Below are 16,950 nucleotides of genomic sequence, written 5' to 3' on the forward strand. Positions count from 1 at the left end.
GTGTGAGAAATTTATGGCACAAAATTCATCCACATTCCCTATGCATAATGTTTAAATATGTTTCCATTCCCAATCCACCCTCTCCGCATCCTCATTCCTTATTGCACGAGATCCCATATCACATTATGCAAGAGGGCTGACACAATGAGGTGTACGACTCCCCAAAATACACTCACTGGCGTGTTTGGCTATCTAATGGGCTGGCAGAGGGGTGACATTTTGTTTCTTCATGAGCATCCCCATTTCCAAAATCACAATCCTGCATCTCTAGCTAGCTAGCACTCCCACCTTTACTGGTATGCTAAAAACGCAGGATATGTGCTGCCGACAGGCTACTTTTAGATAACGTACCACCTGCATAGACATCTGCACCACCAGCAATAACACACACACACACGCATGTAAACACATACAGACAATCAATGTGGAATGATAGATAGGACGCTAAAAATACATTTTTCTTGTTGCTGTTCACATTGGAGAGAGGATTTGTGTTGCACAACCCTGGTGTTCTTATGCAGGAATATGTGAGACAAGATTAAAAGGCGTCTGTTCTTTTTACGGCCCCTTGTGCATGCCTTTCCTCCTTTTAATTCGTTTGATCATTTTATCAGTTCATATTATTAGCCCTTACAGCTGACTTTGACCTTGGCCATTCTTGTAGCCTAAAGTGAGCATATTCTCAATCCTCCTTTGTGTGCCTCTCTCTCTCCATCTCTCCCTAGTAGATTTCAATAGGGACCTTATAAACCATAATGAACTTAAATTGCATCTTCTTGCCACCAAGCGACCAGCAGCTTTCCCCCCTAAGTTAAAAGCTATTCGGTGTCAAGTTTAAAAGCAAAGAAAATGCAGGCTTAGGGGAAAAACACCTCGGTGTAAAAGCACAACATGATACAGACAAACAACTCGGCAGTGAAGGTCAAAAATATTGCCTTGCCAGTCAACAAGCTTGACAATGCTGATGGCCTGAATCTAATGAGAGTCCCTCGCATTAACACAGCCATGAGCAGCACTTTTTCATATTGTTAGGTGGCCACACAATCCTCTTTTTGACCTCTGTGGAAAAGGCTAGCATGCCACAGTAAATTAAAACTCCAAAGGAAGGCTTCGGGACATGTGCCAGTACAAACTCCTGAACTCCCCCTTGTCTCCCATTTTGGCTGCCAGACAAGTTGTTTTTTTTCTCTCTCCCCCCTTCAGTATGGCTGGACATTCTCCTACCCCACAGTAGTCATGGACTCACCATGGTGAGGAGAGTGTTTGCCACTGCTTGACCTGAATATTTGCCCAGGGCCGGAGGCAGGGAGGGGATGGCAGGCCATTTCAAGCCATGATTCTCGAAAAAACGGCACAAAGGAAACCCATGACACTTCCTAAGTGCCAAACAGACTCTGCTCGCCCCGGGGTATACATGTATAAAGGGAATATTAAGTGCTGTTTTTTGTGCCAGGTTCATACAGTACAGTAATTCCCCGGGTGTCACCATTTGACTTTCATAAGGAGTTTGAGCAGTAAGTGTACTCAACCTCTGCATGAACATCTCCCCTTGGACAGGTATGATTTGTATTTTTTATGCTACATTGTAGGTGGAATTAATGATTTTTTACAAAGGATAATCTGCCACACTGAAACATCAGTTACATGCTGATGGAATTGATTTCTGATGATTGTCAGGGTCATTAAATCACATGTCATTCAAATCAGCTGAATGTCAGCAAATGCAACTCAATTAATAACCCCAAAAAGCTGCACCACTTGTCACAATGCAGCCATGGCCTGCAGGCTGTGCCATCCATACAGCATGGCAACATGATAGACAAACTGTGGACAGTGTATTGAAGCACTGAGCCTCGCTGTGAGGTGTGTGAATGATAATCGGGATTGAAATTGATCCCAGCTTGAACATAAATAGGGCAGAAAACACAATAGAAGGTAAATCTAACGACATTAGAGCCGCTTGACCTCAATGTTACCCTAAAGCTAGACTCTAGTGCCATCTATTGAAAACGTTTACAACGAATCAGTATTCTATACAAACAGTGAGCTGCTACTTTAAATACTGCTTTTTTGCTGCACAGCCTGAACTTATCCCTTCGATCGTACAAAATTGATCAATCGATCATCCTCTGGCGAATGACTTGTTGATAAGGAAAATTACGGGAGAGGAAAATCACAGTTCTGCAATGCCATCTGTGCTTCATGTAAACTAATCAGTTTTAGTCCCGTTTTGATTGGATTTTTATTTTACAGCGACCAAAGAAAAAAAGTCGATATTTGATTGCGATTGCGCCGAAGCGACGGACACACTCTGTATTGGAATTGTTGTTGCAGAAAACTTCATATAAACTACACGGAAGGCGATGGCGCATTAAAACAGCGTACAAGTGACATGTAATTTGGTGGAGTTCTGAGTGATTACCTTCTTTGAGCAGTCGGGAGTGAATAAGGAGAATGAGAAAGCAGCAGATCGCCGCTCCAGTCAGTGCCCACGCAACTCTGAGCAGCTGCATCCTGGCGTAGGAAGGTTTGTGTCGGACCGAGACAGCCGTGCAGCGGGAGAGACACACTCCACCTCAGCTCACAGACACGCGCTGACTCATATTCTGTTGGCCATGTAATTCAGCATTCGTCCCCCTTCATGCAAAATCCTCACTTGATAGTCCGCTTTAGGTGTGATAAAGTGGGCTGGGATTCAACAAAAATATGCGCTCTTGCTTCGCCGCCGGTGCGTCAGAGTGGCTCCAAAGACAGCAGGGCGATTAACCCCCAATCACCGTCTCAAGGGCTGACATCTTTCCTCACACGACTTCTTCTTCTCTTCCTTCTTTTTTTTTCTTCAAGAGTCTGTCGTCGGCTTTGCTGGCGTCTCGCTCACGACAGGTTCGGCAGAGCGGGCTGCGCCCCTCGGTGTGTCTCCGTCTTCTAGTGCGCACGGCGGTCCACGGCGATGCGGCGCGCAGATGATGATCACCGCTCTCGGCTGCATGTTACGCACCTCTCTCCCACTGCTGGAGAGGCAGAGGCGAATACTGCCAACCTAGTCGCCTTGCAGCCCCTCTCCCTCTCTCTCTCTCTCTCTCTCTCGCGTTTTCCCTCTCTCTCTCTCTCTCTCTCTCAGTCGCGCTCTATCTCTCTTTCCCGATTCTTCCCTATTTTGCTCCGTAGTTCCATCACTTTCCCTCGCTCTGTGTCGCCAATCTCACACTCTCTCTTTCCCTCTTGATTCAGTCCAATGCAACTCTTGCCATTTACGCACGAGAGCTGCCAGTTTCATACACTATGCATCTTCTGGATAATCCCTGTTCTTCTTCATGTGCGCGTCGTACCTCTTGAAAACAATTTTGTTTCAAATCAAAGGCACCGTGGATGGCAATTTCCCTTGACTTTTCTTTGAAGGCAAACAAAATCAAACTGAGCAAAGACCTGGCTGCGCAGGTTCTTTCCATCTAGTTTGCTCTCCAATCTGATAATCTATAAACATCAAAAACACTTGCAGGCGATAAAATGTCTGCACGTCTCTCTCTCTATCCCTGTGTGTGTTCCTCTTGCGAGATCGACTGTTTTTTCTCTCCACTTAGCTCCAGGTTACGTCACAACTTCCCCAAATAATCTCCTCCAGCTACAACGCACGAGATGGTGCTGCTATAAAAGGATGTTTCCACTGATAAAGAACAAGTGAGCAAACCGTGGGCTGCAGGTGATCATCATATGCCAAACAGGCGCAAACCAAAATAAGTCAGACTTAGTATTTCATGTTCACTTTTAACCACCATTTTATTAAAATTATATCATAAAGATTTATTTCTTCCATTCCATAAATCAAAAAATGCTGATTTTAGGTGGATTTCCTGCACCTCTTCCCTAGATGTTGCAAAATAAATGTAAAAAAGTGTGCTGAGTAAATTCTGCACCTCCACATTAGCCAAGCCTCTCGGTTATTGAAACAAGCAATAGGCTTTGGGTAGCCTAGCCTGAGGCAAATTTTCCAAGAATATTCAACACCCCCTGAAACCTATTACACATGTAGACTAAAATTTCATCATATTACAACCATAAAGAATTGATGCCATTGCAAAATTTTTCAAAAGCCTCTCCTGCTTTGTTCTCAGTTTGATGTTTATAAAGGATATCGGGATCCTGTGAAAGTGAAAGCTATCGGACTGGAGGAGGACCAATATTGAGTAGCAAAACAATAGCTTGTCTAACCCCCCCCCCCGCCGATGATCTCCAATGAGCAGCCATTGTTTCTGTTTTATGAATATTTGTATGCTGCTTAAGTCTCACATGACATGGAATGTAGCAAGAGATGAAAAGTGAAATATATTCATTCATTCATTTATTCAGTAAGTCAGTCCTTTGAAAGAGACTGGTCAGTTTGCACATAGTAACCCATATGGCCGCTGGAGTGATCACAGCATTTGAAAGCAGCATTTCCTCCTTGTGAGTTTTTTATCCCTGCTTTTGTGTATTTATAATTGAATCAGAATGACATGGTGACGACTGACAGTGCCACTCAAACCAGAAAACTGTCATTGCAGTGTCAATAAGGTTGGCCCCTGCAGTTACTAGCACTAATTAGCTGATAACAGTCTCAGTTGGCTGGCATGTGTGTCAGACTGTGTATGTGTTTGTGTGCATACTGCGACTGTCTATGCCTTTGTTTGCTTTGGTCACTATGTGTGTGTGTTTATATCATGTTTGCATGGATGTGTGTGTGTGTGTGTGCACGTGTGTTGGCCTTTTTTTTCTTTCCTGACACCTTCCAGCTTCCTCTCTAACACTGTGATCCATCCATCTACTGCATGGAAAGCAATTAACAGAGACTTGACCTCTACAAGGATTTGGGGTGGGAAGACTGTGTGTGTGCTTGTGACTGTGTGGGTGTGTGTGCATGTCTAACATTATCATCTGCTGAGGCTATACTACTACATACTCACCGGAAGAGCGGCAAACTAAATATAATTCTGTGCATAAAGCCTAATTAAGAAACAGTTGGAAACACTGAGACAGGAATGATACAGTCTGATATGCCAGAGGAACCAATTACAACTTTTCACAAGGTTTCCATCTTCATGCACTTGGTCCTGACATCTCGCCTAACCTGTAAAATAGTCCCGAAGCACCCAAACCATATGTACAGTGTTTGGAACGTCATTTTTTAACACCAACTTAAGGTGGAAACAGCCATTTGTGTAACTGTGGGGAAATATTTAGAAAATAAAAAAAAGAATGCAGCTTAGCTCCGTTTACACCTACCAGTAATTAGTATTTTCTGTTAAGTTATTTATAAAGTAGAATGTGTAGATCAACATTTGCTACACTCTTAAGTCAGCTGTAGCTTCACTTGGCATGATACAACCTCCACGAGCAGTGCACCCATGGCTTAGTATATAAACTCAAGTGTGGAGAGAAAACAGGGTGACTGTGGCTGGAATTCTGCTCCTTTTACATGTCTTTGATTTTTTCTTATAGGTCAAGTGTCACCATGAATTTTCAGCAAAAATAAAGCAGCAAAACAGGCAAGCGTTGGTTTTATCCGTTATTGTTATGTATGAAGCAGAATGAAGCAAGTTACAACTGTCCTATGTATTTAATTTAGTTATTTACGTATATTGGCCTATAAACTCTTAACCTTTGTGTTTTTTTTGACATTGGATTTACTTCCTCGTTGTTGCAACATTGTTGTAAGTGTTATTACTTTTTTGTAGGGATACTACAGCAATTTACATTACATATTAAAAAAACAAAAGAGCAAAATTAAAGCAGCAGAGGTCTCTAGTATGGGACCAGCTCCAAAAATGCTTGATCCTACATTTCCCATAATTCAGCTCAAGAACATCTTTCAATGTTATTGAAAGGTTATTTTTTTCAAACGTTGGAAAGCTCCCTTCAAAGCCACAGAAGACATTATAAAACAGTTTTTACAAGCTGTGTGGTACTTAGATGTATCATGATGAGTAAATGGAACTTCATGTTTTAATTGATGGAATGCTCCTTTAAATATTTTTTTTCCTTTTCTTCTGACCCAATATGTAGAAAAGTGTTTGAGTGAAAACCCCTTTCTTTGCTACAAACTGAGCTTACACATTTGATGAAGGTGACAAAATATGGAATTTTCCATAAAGCACTGTTATTACACCAAATGCAATATTTTATGTTTTATTATATGTTATATAGGCTATATCTATTTGTTTTTGTTTTGCCAAAAAGTCATTCACAGACCAAAAAATGTACAGTTGTCCTACAGAGTGATTTACCCCAAATCTCTGTAGGACAACTGTATCACATTGGTAAAACAGTGTTAAACGTGTTTTTTGAGCTGTTAAAGAGGACCCAGAGCTCCATATTGTGTTGCCTATATAATCATATGACAGGTAAAAATATAAATATTTGTATGTTGGTATTTTATATCTTACCTTTGTCTCTAATCTTTAGTTTTATTGAAAAGTACACTGGGGCTCATTTATGGACTGTCGCCTTGGGGACCAACTATTCTGTCTAGACACTATTATAAATCCCTGTTATATGTTTGCTTGCATTTTTTCTAACCCCTTTTTAATATTACAAGGGGATAGCAAAAATGTTTTGAGATAAGTTTTGGAGCACTGTGGAATTCCCCCCCTCCCCTCTGTAAATTATTAAACCATTTCCTTCCCCTCTATCCTCACACCACCCACCTACACTGCTGCCACATCTCCTCTCTCACTTTCTCCTCCTCTATACTGCCACCCCCTCACCGCTGCTTTTCCTTGCCAGGAGCCAGGAGAGGCGTTACTTGCTTTGTCCTCTGTGCAGGTCACTGGCTGTGCGCCAGACAGAGCCCATGCCAATAAAAGCCATGAGTAATGGCCTAAAACTTCTACATTCGCTGTGTTTCCCATTATTTCCCATGGCCAATAAATTTGAAGGAGGGCTTAATCAGAGGGAAAAGCTGAAACATACGGCTCATGTCCAGTAGGGTGTCCAACACAAAGATTCTTACAGTTTAATCAGAGATAAAAGTTGAGGTGGCAGCCACCAATATGGTTTTCCTTGTGACCCATTTTGTCTTCTGACAGGTGGAGCCATTATAGTTTGGGCAGATAAACACACTCCTGCTGTCTGACAAGAAATAATGGCTGCCTCTGGGATGAGGTCAACTCTAAATAAAGTCCTTCAAGAACTGAATAGACAGATAATTGAATAAACATTTCATAAATCATGAATTACCCAATGAAGAATCCAAGTTTGTCAGAGTGTTATACAATGTCTATACCAGAAGTGGGAATGTTTAGTGTAGTGTCGGTTTCTGTATTGTATTGTTACCATCAATATTATATATATATCATGTGGTTTTGAATGTAGTTTCAACATTACGTTTTTGTGATCCAATCCAAATTATATTATCAATAAGATATAGTTAATTACATAGTTGGGTGAAAATTTACCAACAAAACAAATATTAGCCAGTTTAGAGAATGTTTGTGAAGATTGCAAATAACTTACATAACTTAGTAGCATCATCTTACTGATAAGTTAAACCTGCAATAATTGATTTTCTTGGCCACTTGGAGGCAGCGGAAACAAGCTGTGAACACAACATTGATATATTATATTGATATAGCAAACTGAACCAAAACAATAAAGCTGCAGATTGGAAAATCAAAACAATGAGCTGAAAGATGCTAAAACGCTCAGTAGAGCTGAGGGAAACTGCAGAGTCGGGCGATATTTGTGGGTTCATCACTACTAGAGATCCCTCTCACATAACTTAGTCATTTGATCTATTATATAAAAATATCGATAATAGCCACTTTAAGCATCAGCGATTGTGAATAGAAACATCAAGTCTCTGCTACAATACAAAAGTAAGCTAGCTGAAGATATCGCTTTAAGTAACTTTGTGTCAAAGAAAGTCTTTTTGATACAAAATCCACGGTGGGTGTGGTAGTGTCAGGAGTGAAACTTTTGACTTGTGTTTAATATAGCCACCGATAGAAATTGGAAGTTAACAGACAAAAGCAGAAATGCAGAAAAAATGGCAAGCCCACATGAGGTCAGTACACCTGTCCAACAAAACTACTACAAGATAGCTCATTCCTGTGGCTGAAATGGATTTTCCTGAAAATTTTTTTTTCTGTTCTCCTTTACATCATCCTCAGCAGAATCTGCACTCAGCTACCATACTTGGAGATAACATGGATCAATCTTCCTTCAGGAGAGCACAAAGCACCAATTTGGCTTTGTAAAACTTTCTGTTTAATCAGTATTTCCTTGTGCTTAATATGGCATGCATTGTGTTTCTTTTTGCTTACTGTCAATCACCTGACACCCACAGGAAAGAAACAAAGTGTCTAAAATAATAATCCAGAGAGAAATAATCCATCAAAAACATGTCACCTCAGACATCTGTCACATTCATGTCTTTACTTGTTAGCTGGGACGTCAGGTAATTTTCCACATCATAAAGTTTTGTGTGTTTTTAGTCACTATGTCTAATTTCACACATTATAACGCTAAATATAAAGACAGAAATTTATGAGCTATAAAGAACATACCAGTGTCATTTATAGCTCATCTATTTCTATGAAGGGCTTATTATTAGCCTAAAAGAAAAGACAAATTACATTTATTAACATTAATTCTGTTCTCTTCTATTCTTGGGGAACATGAGGTCCTTACTGTACCTAATCTAAAAAGGTTTCAAAAGTTGATAGAACATGCGCATTATAGAGGTGTCTAACAAGGTTGTTCAGTACTTAATTTGTATTGTCTAATGAGTGACCAGCCACAAATGCATGGTATTCAGCTGCATACCTTTTGGTCCAGATATATATATATATATATATATATATATATATATATATATATATATATATATATATATATATATATATATATATATATATATATGTGTGTGTGTGTGTCAAGAATTTTGAAGAAAAAGTTATGCAGTTTGATATGATTTCACTCTTTCTGTTGCACCACAGAACATGTTTTTTCATTTAGCACAGGTGATGACACATTCATACATTTCAATCTAAACACCTTAAATGCTTAAACATCATGCTCTTTTTAATTGGAAGCAGTGTCACTCACACTGACTTAAGCAACAAAGTTATTATGTTATTCATTATTATCTGTACACACACACACAGTTAATTAAGTGTTATTATAGGAAATGCAATATATTGAGCTGACAAACACTAGTGATAGACTCATCCTCTTGAGTCTCCCACTAAGCTTCTTACATTTCCTGTAATCAGAGAAAAACAAACAAGCACCCACATGCACCCATCCGGGAGCTTCCTCTCCATTTAGTCTCCATTTGCCTGATCTTTATTCATCCATCATCTCTCGGCACTGAAGGCTCACCTGGCCTGATTCCATTAGTTACCAGTTAAGTGCTACAGCACCACCATGAATCATTGGCATTATAGGCTGTACTTAGTTTACTTGATTAATTATTAATTTACTTTTCATCAGTTTTCACCAGGCAAGTATCGCATAAAGTGTGGAACAACTGCTTTTTCAACGATGTGAATCCATGACATTGGTGTCAGCAAAACTAATACGGTAAGTAAAGGAATAATAAAACCAAACTGACTCAGTGTAAAAACGCTAACCTATATTCTTAGCTGAAGTAGTAGTAATAGTAGTTTTGCAGACAAACCAAGCTAGTCTCTTGCTTCAACATAAGTGAGTGTGTTCTGAAAACGTATAATCTTTAGCTATGATTCAATACAAATCGACAAAGTTTAGTAGACTTTAGTTTGGGAATACAGCAACACCAACTTTCGGCGTTCACTCCATGTCAGACTTTTCACACCAGGGGTTTTCAAAGTCTGACACTGCCACACCAACACCTTGTCACTCCTATTAACATTCTTTTCTTATTTTGATTTGCAGCATAATCATACTCCCATAATTAGTTAGCTGGCAGAATTAGCTATTGGCAGTTCCTGTTACAAACAACTATCACTGGATTACTTTGATACTGAAGAAACCGTAAAAATATTAAGATTCTTAGCCAAGTTCTGGAGTTATAAAGAGTGTCTTTTCTATGATTTCATAGAAATCAATGGCATTTATTTGCGATGGACATTGGAGATAATGATATCCCCAGAAAGTGTAACTCACACATAATCTAATAATGTGTCTAACATGTCTGTGTGTTTAGATTTGACTGAGATATGACTCAGAGGGAGTACGATTTTTGACACAAATTGCGGCAATCAGGCGCAAAGGATTTTAAAGTGCCATAATTGCCTCCATGAGCTGTGTGTTACAACCACTGCTGCTGTGTATTTGGGTTAGAATTCTCCAGAAAGCCTTCTATTTTCTAATTTGAAGACACTTACATTATGTGTATGTTGTTATGTGTCTTTTTATACATGTATCTTAGAGTCACATGGTTTTCTCTCAGGTATCCACAACAACTACTCCCCAATCTTTCAACTCTGGGTTCTGGAGACGCAAGTGTCATACTTTCCAGCACCAATCCTGATCCTGATGTGACTGTTGCTTATACAGCAAACACTCAGATACTGAGTGTCCATGTGGGAGTAGACTTGACACTGTTTTACTAATGGTAAAATTATATATTAACAGAAACAGAAATATTAACAGAAAACAAAATTAAGTTGTGAAAGTGTAAAATAATGAGTTACTCCAACTTGAGGTAAGTTAACACAAGAGAAAGTTCTAAGTCGGACAAATTAAAAGGCAAAACTTTAAGTTAAATTGTTTAACTCAACATGTTAATGAAGTTTGTTGCCTTGAAATGGTTAGTTTCTCAACATTTTTAGTGTGTCTTTAGAGAATGCACTACATTTTGCATATTGTTTTGCAAATAATAAAACTTTATATAGATAACAATAAAATGCTTAAACAGATAAAATAAGGCCCCAAATGGATAGCTAATAAAGATATCATGTCTTGCTGTGCAGTAGTCTCCTACTGCCTGTTTATCTGCCATCTCAATGGACAAAAGACAAATAAAGCAACAACACTGACAATAAATATTTAACAAGAAAGTCTCAGCGACACCAAACACAAGTTTATCTACCAAGTGTTTCCGTTGTCCCAGGGGAGAGATGTGGGTAATGAGACCCAGAGGACAAAGTGTGTGTCTGAAAGTGCTAAAATAACTAGAAATGAAATCAAACTCAATCACAATGATACATAATCAAGATAAATAAAACTGGAAACTTAACCAACCAAGCTTATTTGCTCTTTTCTTTAATCCTTGATTGCTTTTGTCAGGTTTGGAAAGATTTTTATTTTATTTTATTTTAAATATGATGAATAAAGATCGTAAACACTGTCTTTGAGATTGCAATCTTCACAAAACAAGTTTGTTCAATTAGAGGGAGTATGAAAAGAGTCTTGTGCTCCTTCCCATTACTCCATTTCATATATTAGAGCTTGAACTGGTCAGAAAATTAAGTAATATCTGTAAGCTTTAAGACAGACCTTAAATCCCTCATTTTCTGACCAGACTTTGGAATGTTATTTTCCTTACTAACATGGCATGAAAATTGCAAGATGGAGAACTATATTAAAGTAGCAGTGTGTAGGATTTAGTGGCATCTGGCAGTGAAAGTGCAGTTTGCAACCATTTGAATGCTGCTCGCCTCACCCTCCCCTTCCAACCATAGAGGATGCGAAAGACCCTATCTAGAGCCAGACATTGGTTTGTCCTTTCTGAACTACTGTAGAAACATGGCGATGCAACATGGCGGCCTCTGTGGAAGGGGACCTGCTCCCTCTGTAGATATAAAGGGCTTATTCTAAGGTAATGAAAACACAACAATTCTTATTTTCAGGTGATTATACACTAATTAAAACATACTTATAACTATTATATTCCATTTCTGCCAAAAGCTAAATGTTACACACTGGACCTTTAGTGGTGGTACAAAATCTTTAAACAATGCCTTATATATCAATGAAATGACAGTGTTTTCCAATTAGTGTCAAGCCAAATTGCAATATAAATATTGTTATTAACTATTAACTATATGCTTTTGTTTTACTTTATAGCCAAAGAAATGTCATCACTGATAGATTGCCTTGATTATGGAGTCAACAAAGGCATCTCACATCAGTGTCAACATAGAAATCTCACTAGGGCTGGCTTCAGCTCATTTTTAATACAAGCAATTCAGGAAGAAAGCTGACTTCATCATTAAAATATTGATCAACTTTTGTAATGAGGATGTCATATTCAATCTGTTAAGAAGTAATTAAAAATCAATATCCTATCAACATTAAATGAACCACAGTTTCTATTTTATTCTGAATCAAGTGAAAGAGCGTTAATTGACTGAGTCTCAATTTTCATACCAATCTTCTATGTATAGATCCTCACTGGTGTTAAATGTGGTAAAAATCTCCTTCTGTCACATTTAGGAAGAGATCACTGAGCCTCAAAAAGCATTGGGAGGGAGGGAAGAAAGCTTTCAACAAGAATGTTTGGCCTTCTATATGAGCTCTCAGCGTACTGAAGAGCTCCTCTCAGAGCAAACAGTTGAACACAATAAAAGTTTGTGCATACAAGGCAGGCAGGAAAATATATGTATGGAAATGAGAAATGAAAGGAGGCAGAGAACAAAAAGGAAAAGAGGCAAGACATTGATCCAGGTGATAACATGTCTCTTCGCCCCAATGAAAGCAATAAAAATGGGTCATGACACAAGACAGTCATAAAACATTCAACTCGATGTTTGCCTTGTGCAAACACACAAGAGTCCTGTGTCAGGTCCTGCAAAGCATCATTGAAAACGGACACATAACCTTGTACATAACTACATTGGGATGTCATTCGGGCTTGAGAAGTGTAGTCAAATGGTGACAAAGAGAGGGAAGGTAGTCCACACAGAAGGGGTCTCACTCCCAGAAGGAACAATAGCAGACATTGAGGATGGTTACAAGTACCTTGGAATACCACAGGCAAATGGCAACCTCGAAGAGGTAACAAGGAAAACAGCAACTGCCAAATACCTCCAACGAGTAAGGCAAGTCCTAAGAAGTCAGCTCAATGGGGCAGTGACCCCCAAACTGGAGGAATGGCTACAGCAGATCCCTGGAAGAACACCAGACATCTCAGTCCAGAAAGGTGCAGTCCTAGGAACAGCAAAGATACTGCGCAGAACCCTCAAGCTCCCAGGCCTCTGGTAGAGGACCCGAGCTCGAAGGATGAGACCACCCTCGGGGGGTGAAGGACGAAGTTTTTTATATATATACCAGATAGCCCAAATCTACGGTATATAAATGAGTATTTAAGCTGCTGTATGTAATCATGGACACACCTCCAACACAGTTGTGGACCATCATGCAATTATGGGCTGTATTTAAGCACTGTGTCACTTTATGATTGATATGTCTTGATAAAGGTCCTTGTTGACCGAAACGTCAACGTTTTTTAAATAAATAAATGCAGAGGTGATACGTGTAACTGGATCTTTGGGGGATTTGATTCCCTGTACCACAAAAGAGACAAAGCAAGTGGTGTGTGTGTGTTGCCTTCTACTCATCTTGAACTATTCCGTTAAATAGCCCATCCATAATGTCTATAGGCACCTTGTATTCTCTCATGATTTAGCTTGCATACTGATTTTTGATTAAAATGTCACTTTGTGACAATATGTAACAATTGCACATGTGCTTTACAGTATATGTATATTGATCATGGAAAAAGTATGGTAATGATACTTATTTTGAATTTTGTCAGGTGAGATCTGAACATTAAAGCAAATATGTCAAACATGTATTGTATTTTTTAGACTTGCTGGGTCATTTACTGCACACTTTGTATATCAATGTAGCTTTGAAGCCCATTCTAAATAAATGATACACAGCCGGCTCTGTGTATACCTGCTACAAGATGAAAAGCCATACAACGGAAATTGAAAAGCAGCAATAGCTTTAAAGCATGAGAGGCTATGGCCTCTCTGGCCAAAATAAAATTCAATTGTGAAAATAGAGTAGATGATGATAATATTTGGTAGCAGCAATGTCTGGCACAAGGTTAAATAAAAAAAGAAAAAAGAGCAGTCTCCTCTCTAGATTGCTGTAACTTTGAGTCAACCTGGCTTGTCGGCATTCATTTGGGTAAAAAAAAGGAAAGGCAATTGAAAAGAAATGCGATTATTAGATGAAGGCATGTAGAGAAAGAGAAACAGAAAAGAGGGAGGAAGAATGGAGCAGGAGAGCTGTAGTAGAAGAAAAAAAGAAGGGGGGGGCAGACATAGAAAAACTAATTTTTGTCTTTTGGCATGAAGAAGACAGGGAGTAAAGCGTATGGAGTGACATGAAGAGTGAGATGATTCACAGTTTTATAGAAATGCTTGAGCAGGGAGTCAGACACTAACACAGTCTGTCTGTTACCATAGACTGCTTATGGACACACATAATTGGATCCATATACCGCCTCTTTGCTCAGTTGCAGTTCTTCACTGTAGACACATGGCCTTCAGTTAAGCAGTCAGAGGGATTGTTCAGGGATAAAAGCACACACTGTGAGCCCAAGAAAAATGGTGACAAGAGAACTAATATAATTAAATGTTTTTTTAATGCTTACTCTTATGTACAAAAAAAGGTTAGGAATCTGGAATACTAAACTTGCCTAAGAAAAAAGCTTGCCTCTGCAGTGCAAAATATGTAAAATTAAATTCAGGTAAATGCATAGTTCATGCATTTATGTTGTTAGGATAGCTATTATATTTCATTTGCAGCCTGTAGTTTTATTATCATTCAGTTGGAATTGTGTTTCTGGCCCCCAGCCGAACATAGGTCCCATATTAACTATGCTTTTAGGTCTGTTTTTTGTCTCCACCAACTCCTGAGAGAAAAATCTGGCTCTTTAGCTGCTAAATACTCCACTAGTTGCTAGCTAGTAGCTAATTTGTCTGTCTTCCATTTGGTGCTTTGCAAGTAGTGCACAATGGGTTTATTAGAGCTTTTTCCACTGAAAACAGCTACCTACTGGCTGCGAGCCATATAATCAAAACAATAAGCTGAAAGATGCTAAAATGTTTTGTAGAGCTGAGAGGATCTGCAGAGTCGGGTGATAATTCTCTGTGTGTTTGTTACTATGAGTTACTTCTCTCACATTACGCATAGCCATTTGGTCCATTGTTAATATAAAAGTATTGATTAGTGCAGCTTTAACCCTAATTCAACAGTCTATACCTATGGTTTTACAAGTTTTAGCCCATTTATGACAAATCACATATACTTAACACCACATATACATATTTTGTAAACAATGCTGCTGTGTTTTAGAAATCTGAATGGATTTTTTTTTTACCATTCCAGGTATCCATTAGTTAGTCAGAACCATATGGTACTGAAATCTAGCAGACTCCTTCAAATTCAATTGTTTGTGGTAGCTCGCCAGCCAAGTCAAAAAATACATACAAAAACTTGCTTGAAACTTGCTTATCACAGTGAAGATAAAGATCAATTAATTTTGGTCAAGGTTAAAAATATATTAAAAAATCTTGAACTGTATAGCATGCATGGGAAAATGATCAGCAAATACTGTATGTAAATTATACATGATTTTAAGTTACTGTAATGTGCTAAAACTTGCAAACGCACTGGTATGGTCCCTTAAATAGAGGCCCTCTTTGACTAGTAGACTAATATTTTGGCAATTCATTAAAAAGTCAACCTTAAAAGATTGTCTAACAGGGAGACAAAGACTGTGACAGCACATAGTGAGAAGATGGGAAATAGACAATATACAATAAGGTAGGTAGCGTGCCAACAAGAAAGAAAGCTATGAGAGAGAGGAAGGAGAAACAGATAGACATGGACAAAGAGAGAGAACGAAAACAATAATAGAGAAAGTGAGACAATAAGAGAATGAAGACAAACACTGTAAAGACACAGCACCATCCCCTGGCCTCTCCAGGACTCAAACTCCTTCTGACAGCACTAGAAAGACAGGGGATCAACCCTTATTCCAACTAGGCTTTGTCTCTTTCCACCGTGAAAATATGGCCTGGAATCCCATTATCCCCGGCTATAGAGATGTGAGGGCTCCATCTTCATCTCTTATTCTACAGCACAGAGGGTATGGCATCACCTGCACAGTATATCGAGGCTCGAGCCTTAAAAAAATGCTCTCACCCATTCTGATAGGCTCGAGAGGCTCTTTAGTTGAAGGGCAAATAGAACTAGAGCGGGGAATGTATGGCACTCATTTCGAGCAGCAGCCGTATTCACAATCTTCTGTAACTTTGGAATACCAATGAAAACATTAAACTCTGATTTTCTCAGGAGTAATGTGCAAGCGTTGAAACGGGAGCACACACATGCATGTTCATTCCCACACGCACACGCACACACACACAAACACACACAAACACACACACACATACACACACGGATCACTTGGAGAATTGAGTTGGTGACAAGAGCTAGATTTGATTTTATCCCCTCTCTGCCATCTCGGCTCTCCTTAGGGCCGTCGCACAAACAATCTCCCAGCAGCAAAAGTAGATATGAGATTAGTTTTGCAGGGTGTTGGCAAGTGCCACATGTTTGCTCACTGGCCTACCTCCCCTGCAACCTGTATCTGTGTGTGTGTGTGTGTGTGTGTGTGTGTGTGTGTGAGAAAAATTATCACACACGAGAATTTATAGATCAGTGCTCCCGCCCAGATGTACAGGCGCAGCGGCACACAAGGTTGCATCCTGCATGCGTCAAAGGCAGCCTCTAACATATTCATCATCACATCTCTCCTACACACGCATAAATACAGTATTTAAGGACACACACACACACAAACACATCACCTCAATCCCTGATAATCATCTCCATTTGTAGCTGCCAAGGGCACAAATGTCTGGTCTTGCTTTCACCGCAGGGGCTGATCCATGAAGGAGTCAAGGTGGAGTCAAATGTTTTCTTTGATATGGCACACACACACACACGCACACATACACACCTCCTCGC

The 16,950-nt window shown here is 39.4% G+C and overlaps 1 protein-coding gene across 3 annotated transcripts in view; it reads right to left on the reverse strand.

Moving 5' to 3' along the window:
• The window catches only part of tafa5a (TAFA chemokine like family member 5a), a 139,485-nt gene that overhangs the window by 90,134 nt on the left and 32,401 nt on the right, over positions 1-16,950 (reverse strand). The window contains exon 1 of one of the 3 annotated variants that reach the window (XM_044186622.1): positions 2,423-3,673. The exons of the other annotated variants lie outside the window; for them this stretch is intronic. Coding sequence (XP_044042557.1) covers positions 2,423-2,513 — 91 coding nt within the window. The 5' untranslated portion in view covers positions 2,514-3,673. Of the gene's footprint in view, positions 1-2,422; positions 3,674-16,950 lie in introns of those variants that run through there. 3 annotated transcript variants of the gene reach the window in all.

The sequence above is a fragment of the Siniperca chuatsi genome, linkage group LG23 (assembly GCF_020085105.1).
Source record: "Siniperca chuatsi isolate FFG_IHB_CAS linkage group LG23, ASM2008510v1, whole genome shotgun sequence".
Classification (NCBI taxonomy): Eukaryota; Metazoa; Chordata; class Actinopteri; order Centrarchiformes; family Sinipercidae; genus Siniperca; species Siniperca chuatsi.